This window comes from Trachymyrmex septentrionalis, unplaced genomic scaffold (genome assembly GCF_001594115.1).
Source record: "Trachymyrmex septentrionalis isolate Tsep2-gDNA-1 unplaced genomic scaffold, Tsep1.0 scaffold60, whole genome shotgun sequence".
Taxonomy (NCBI): Eukaryota; Metazoa; Arthropoda; class Insecta; order Hymenoptera; family Formicidae; genus Trachymyrmex; species Trachymyrmex septentrionalis.
Window position 1 is genome coordinate 3626132 of NW_017305779.1, and position 7083 is coordinate 3633214.

Consider the following 7083-nt stretch of genomic DNA (forward strand, 5'->3'; position numbering starts at 1 on the left):
GTCTTGCCGATTAACCAGCGATAAAGCAGCATGAAAGACAAGACAGCTTTGCAATCTCATAATGCATGACTATCTTTAGAAAGAATTTAGGGTAGCGCAACACACTTATGACTTATTTATGCAGTGATATATATACTATATCACGTACATATATTTATTACATTTTATTGTGTATTTATTATGGGATTGTTGAGGGATTACAGGATTATAGGATTATTATGCAATTGTTTCAGGGATTACGTAGGATTATTATGAGAGTGTTCGGTTTTCGTTAGCCTTCGTTTAGGAATAGAGACACTGTCTCGTCCCGCTAGTAATGTTTGTCTCTTATTATCACTCGCTGCCATCACGATGATTTCGATTTTATGTCGCTCTCCGTACATTACTTTATCTACCACGGAGCTAGGGAGAAACGTCATTAATCACACTAGCGAAATATTTGTGAAATATAAGGCCGTAATTACGTGTCCCTGAGGGTGGCCACCCACAATTCGCCCCCTCCCCTTTTCCTCTACCATCCTGCTCGTTCGCTCTACAGGAGGGCGTGGTACCGAGAATGGGGGAGAGAGAGAGAGAGAGAGAGAGAGAGAGAGAGAGAGAGAGAGAGAGAGAGAGAGAGAGAGAGAGAAAGATAGCACGGGGTTTAAGGAAGAAAAGGTGTTTGACAGAAAAGAGATGCGAGGAAAAGAAATTTAAACTTTCAGAATTGGCGCTCACGGACTCAGTAAGAAGATTTCCACAAGACAAAAGCGGTCTGGAGGGAGGTGGAAGTGAAAGGACGAAGGTGCACGGTGGCGGGCTTCGGAAAATGAATTGGTATTCAGTGGGATCGGGGCGACGCAATTACATTCCGATTGTCTCATCGTTTGAATAGTCCCTCATCGATTGTATTGAATCTTAATTGGCTGTAGAGTACCGGGGAGTCTCGAAACTGCAATTGTCTATCGCTTACGGAGTTTTGTTTGCAGAAGGAAACCGGCCTGGTCGACCGAAGATAATAATGTTTTGCGAATTGAGACTGATCCGTTGAATCTCGTCGCGATTGGGAGAATCGAATTGCATAACGGCGCCCGAGTGCGCGTATTTGAAAGGATGTTCCCGTTTATAAATATATTTCGTGACACTTGAATCACTTATAAAAGCTTAAGATTTAATGCCGACTTTCGAACGAGCTTCAACACGAGTGTCTGATATAGTTATTTAACTATTCGGGTATTTTAAAAAATAAATTCTCAATGCATGTTAATCGTTATAAATTTGTAACAAGTAATTATTATTTATTTAATACCTTTGAATGTGAAAACTGTAAATTAAGTATGTAGTTTACAGTAAAATATCACATTTATTTTAGCTTTATGATTATTTTAATGACATATTTTATTTACTACTCTGGGAAATATAAATTCTTTTAAAATTTTTCGATATAAATTATTATATATAGTAATTTATATCGAAATATTATATCGATATTAAATATTAATATAAAAAAAGATTTTAATAAGAATAAAGTAGATAAAAATGAGATAAAATAGAGAAAAATGAGTGAAATAAAAAATAATAATATGTTGAAAATATTTTTTTTTTATTTTTCGTTCAATTGAAAATTTTATCTTAATTGAAGATTTTACGTTACGCAAAATCACTTCATTATTCTACACCTTACGAATTGATAAGGAGAGTTACTCAGAAAAAAGTGACGAACTCGTAGAAGGTGTTCGCAGAGTTTCTCAGTTAGTGGTAGGAAAGAAATCATTTGACGGAGAAAATGAAAATAAGAGACCAGATGTGTCCCGGACAAAAACTCGTTTCTGATTGTCACATCATTTTCTTTTTCCGTTCTTCCCTTTTTCTTCGAGCTCTCAATACCTAGTCAAACCATTCGTGGTTTTTATATCCAAGTCTTTCAACATATAGATTTGCATTCGCAACAATTCTCAATTATATGAAGATAAAATTGTAAAAGTTATCATGAGCTTTCCATGCTCGATAGTTAGAGATATAATTTATAAGCGTATCGTAATATCAAATAGGTTTCCTTTCTCTAAAATAATGACTCATATAGTATAGATTATTCCAGTAATATTGCTACAAGCTTCTATGCTATATGGATGAATTTAATTTGCTACATGATTATTTTATTCTAAGCTAATCTTTGATTGTGATCAGTAACTATTTTTTTTATAGAATTGCATTTGCGATTAAGAGCTTATTTTTCCGATTGTTAAACTACGTTATAGTTGTTTTCTTACATGAAGGATCTCCGATTTCGTAATTCAGATATTATTCAGCTAAATCCCGTGCAGTCTCGCACGGTCTTTTTATGATCTTGTAATACTGACGAAGATATCACAGGTCCCCGTGGAAGTTTCGCTTAACGATGAAAGTACCAAACTCATAGCGCGAGCTGATAGGATCGGTTAATTGTTCTTACAGAAAATTTCTCGGACGATAAGAATGTCACTCTCGATTTGCGGAATAAGATGTGAGATAACTAATAACATTGATAAGAATGTGAAGTAGGGAAAATATAAGACAGGATTTTAAGGATGAATTCGAAGTCGACAGAAACACTTAGGTCTTTCTTGCATTGATAACGATGAGATGTAGACGGTTCATCTTCTTTCCGCTCAGAGATGGTCTGCGGATCAGTCTGGACGCACCTAAAACTTACATGAAGGTAATGAAAGCCTCGCTCTCTTCCGTCTTCCATCTTTTAGACGTTTGCGTTTCGTTCCACCGGATATCCGCTTGATCTCCTTGCGTTGCTTTTATTTGTTCACAATTCTCGAACTTTCCACGTAAGTTTCTCTTGACTGTTTATTAAGAAAACTTTTTACGAATATCTAAATACGAATATCTCGTATGTGATGACGACATATTCTTCAAATATTATAAAGACATTTTACGTGCGCGATATGTATCATCAAAGTGCCATAATCTAAACATTTTTTATTCGCGCGTTTCAGGCAGTGGCTAAAAGAAAATAATATTGTTATATATCACCTTCTGCGAAATAATTTTATGCAAAAGTGGAAAGATGTTACTGCAAAACGTTTTATTCGTTTATAGAGTGTATTTGTTATTATTTTATACTAGTATAAATAAAAATCGTTTTACTTATAATTGAACTAGCACATTGTATGTATTTTTTCTATGTATGAAATTATCTCAAAAAAGAACATGTGCAAATATTTTTTTTATCCGCTATATGTATATATATTCGCGGTTTGTACAACCATTTTTCATATTCACTGACCTAAAGGTCGTTTATTCGCAGAGAGTTGATATGGCTGCAGTTCGTTGCAGTTGCACTTTTTTCCGAAATCCTTTTTAAATTTAAAAATTCTTTGAAAGTTGAAAACAATTTTTTAAACAGAATCTCTAATATGAAAGATATGAATATACGAGTATAAAAGAGATGAGAGACAACGCGTATCAAAATAAACGTATTAAAAATACAAGAATTTGATTTAAAAAGAAACAATTGAAGTTGCATACGTGCACATAAATACTAGGATTATAAAGAATAGAGCATGTGATATTATTTAACTTTGTTTCATAATTTTTTTTTTATAACTGTTAACGTTTAAATTTATTATTCTCAAATGTAATCTGTTTTATTTTTTGCATCGCAATGTAATAAAGAAGGAAATTCTAAAAAATGATCTAATGATTAATAATACTTACAACACATATATGTAATTGTTTCATTAAAATAATATAACCACGTTGAAAAAACGTAGTTCATATCACTTACGTTTCACACAGTTATTATCTAGTTTATTTTGAGATAGGACATCTTGTATATCATTTATAATACAATATCGCACTTCATATTTTCGCACAAAGATATAGTATATTACATGCAACTGTGCTCTGATTAAAGCGATGCATTCTCTATTGCTTGAAATCAAACATAAATGCATCATAGACTGAATGTATTGTACTGGAAAATTATAGGCAAAGTGACGAAATACCATTTCACACGTAAATCAAAGATAACGTCGATAAAAGCAAAATATAATTATAGCCGAATATAATTGCTATGTTTAATCTGAAATTTTCATGGAAATGATGTGCGATCGCACTGTGTGTGATCCATAGTGCTGTGGTGAATGAATATTATATGTATTAATATAATTTTCGAATAGTTGCCTTCTATAGGAAAAAGTACGTTGTGTTATTTAAATAAAATTTAAAGTATTTGTTTGTCGATCGTATCAGTCATGTGCTAAATAATATTATTATTGCGATACGATTTTATTTTATTTACATATTATTGTCAAAAATTAAATCATATTGTGTAGTAAAAAATAAATTTATATGTATCATTTATATACGCATCATGTACATCATGTAATATTTTTGGATAAATATACATATATCAAATATTACTATAGAAATTATTATAAATATCCATTATTTAATGCGTGATGCTGTCTATCCAATTAATACAAAAATTCAACATTTTTAAATGCACTTTTCTCTTATTACTTGGCAACGTTACCATCACAAATCCAATCTTTCATCAAGATTAAAATTACATTAAAATGAACATCGGTAAAATTTGAATTTAAATTACTTCTTCCATACGTGTTTGTTTTATACATTCCAAACGAATTTTTGTTCGAGACATATACACACGTATGCACATTGGACATCGCGAAGAATAAAAATTCACCGACTTCATTAACAAGCACTCTTGCGATTCCGTATTTTAAATTTGTTATTCTCAAATGTAATCTGTTTTATTTTTTGCATCGCAATGTAATAGAGAAGGAAATATTCTGAAAAATAACCTAATGGTATTAATAATATTTACATATACGTAATTGTTTCATTAAAATGACATAATCACGTTGAAAAAACATAGTTTGTTCGTATCACTGATTACGTTTCACACGGATATTATTCTTAGATATTATCCGCTTGCGGGATATCGCATTCGGACGTTTTCGAGTGACGCGAGATTACGAAATCTGGAAGAGTATGTCCAAACTCATCCCAGTAGTTTTACGCTCTATTTCGTGTGAGCAAACTCACCGGTGATTTTTCACGAAAATTAAATGTCACGTGAAATGAGTGCACGGCACATCTCCGACTTGCTTCTTGATAAAGAATGGGTGATATTATTCTAATGGTGCTGCAGCCGCATCCTACATGATTCTACCATCAACCGTGCTCATCAGTCTTGTATATCGTATGTTTCGTTCCGCGATGTTGCTTTTCGGTAAACGTGGACTGTATGTTTCTATTATACCGTTTTTGCACGCTACGGTTGTTATTTAATAAAAGAAATTTGATAGGTCGGGCTATACATTTTGCGTAAACCTTTCCTGCGAGAGGTATGTTTAGAAATCGCGAGTCTGATGAAAAAAAAAAAAAAAAAAAAATAGTATACAATGCTTTGAAACACGCGATGTTTTTTAAAATGATATTTACTTATTCGATTATTTACAAGCGTTTACTTAGTGAAAATTGTTTTAATCAATTATTATTTGTTTGCATATTGCACTTGTTGCGAGTAATTTAAATTTCTTTTATGTACATGAATAAAATATAAAATTAATATCCGTTATCCGTTACATACTTACGCGACATTGGCAAAATGTATATGTATGTCTATAAAATATTATAATATAACATGCGAAATAGTGACTTTTTGATGATAATCTGTTGCTTTTGATTTACGTCACGTTGTATCTGTATATTTGTGTGTGCGATCACGCCTTTTCATGGAATATTTATTTATCCACTAACGTTAATAAGGTAACATACCAATATTTCAAAAGCGCTGTTTTCAATTTTATCTGAATCGGGATTGGCAAAACGATTTCGATCATGAATGTTACATTTATTCATGGCAGACGCGTGCAGAGAGTAAATTATAATTCCATTATAAGCAATAACATATAAAAATGCAATAGAATTACTATCTCTTGCGAAACAAGAATAAAATTTCGGCCAAATGATATTTCAAACAGCAGAGAGTTTGAACTAACACTAATTCTCAACTACATTTCGTTAAAACAAAAAGGAAAAGTTAACACAATGAACACGTGAACTTTCGGACAAAATTTGACATATAGCATTAGACGTTGGAATTATTACTTCCATGCAGATTATTCATGGTTTGTGTGGTTTTCTTCGAAGGTAATTCGTCGGTGTTGCAACTCATATGCACAATGTTTATAAGGAAAAAGAAGAAGAACAAGGGAACAGGCTCTCTCTCCAAATGAGGGGACAATGCGTGGTGCCGAGAGAACATGGTGCAAGAGAGGGCAAAAGGAGAATAGACAGATAGCTGGCGGGAGTAGACCCGACTAAGAAAAGTCGAAAATCTTAATTCGGGCGCGGTGCCGCCCTCGCAACGCGATGGGCGGTGACTCGCAAGCGCCGATTGGCCTGGTTCAGGAAAGGGTGAGAGGTCTTGTACGGGGGTGGCAGAGATCTGCGCCGTGACGTCGGGACGGCGGCGTGTGCCGCCGACCGGTTCTACTGGTCTTGTGTGAATGCCAGTCGACGCCGGGCGTCCCAAGCGCGCAGTTGTTGGGATCTGTTCTCGTACCGCGCCTAGGTCAAAGCACCGGGTCCTCACGTAACTGACAAGCGACTGATAACTCGCCGTACACGATATCGCGCGTACACACTCGCGAGGAGCTACATCTCGCGATCTTGCTGAGTAAAGAAAACGAGGAATATCGGTGCGTTCCTTCTTTTCTCTCTTCTCTCTGGAACAATCGATATTCGGTATACAACAAGATATGCTTGTTGACTTGAAGAAGTGACATTTACGCAATCTCTCGATTTGGGACACGCCGTCTAGGATGTATCGCGGAGACATAATCTTTTACAAAATTCTGACATAGTCCCAGGATCAGTTCTCTTGATGAAAAATTGCACCGGGGATCCCTCGGATCAACGTGAGAAGTGCTTTAACGCTTGTCCCTGCTGGACTCCCGAGGGACGGAACGAGTGTCGTCTCGAGGTAATTGGCAGTGACTGGAGAGACTCGACTGGTGAACCGATAGAATCCGAATGCGGATCTTATACTCGTGACATCGAATTTGTTAATCGGATATC

At 34.8% G+C, this 7083-nt stretch overlaps 1 protein-coding gene across 1 annotated transcript in view; it reads left to right on the forward strand.

Annotated features, from left to right (window-relative positions):
* Positions 1 to 6621: 6621 nt before the first annotated feature.
* Positions 6622 to 7083, forward strand: part of LOC108752600 (protein CEPU-1-like) — a 187416-nt gene continuing 186954 nt past the window's right edge. Inside the window, exon 1 of the mRNA XM_018493538.1 lies at positions 6622 to 7033. Within this exon, the coding sequence (XP_018349040.1) occupies positions 6890 to 7033 (144 nt within the window). The 5' untranslated portion in view covers positions 6622 to 6889. The remainder of the gene's footprint in view (positions 7034 to 7083) is intronic.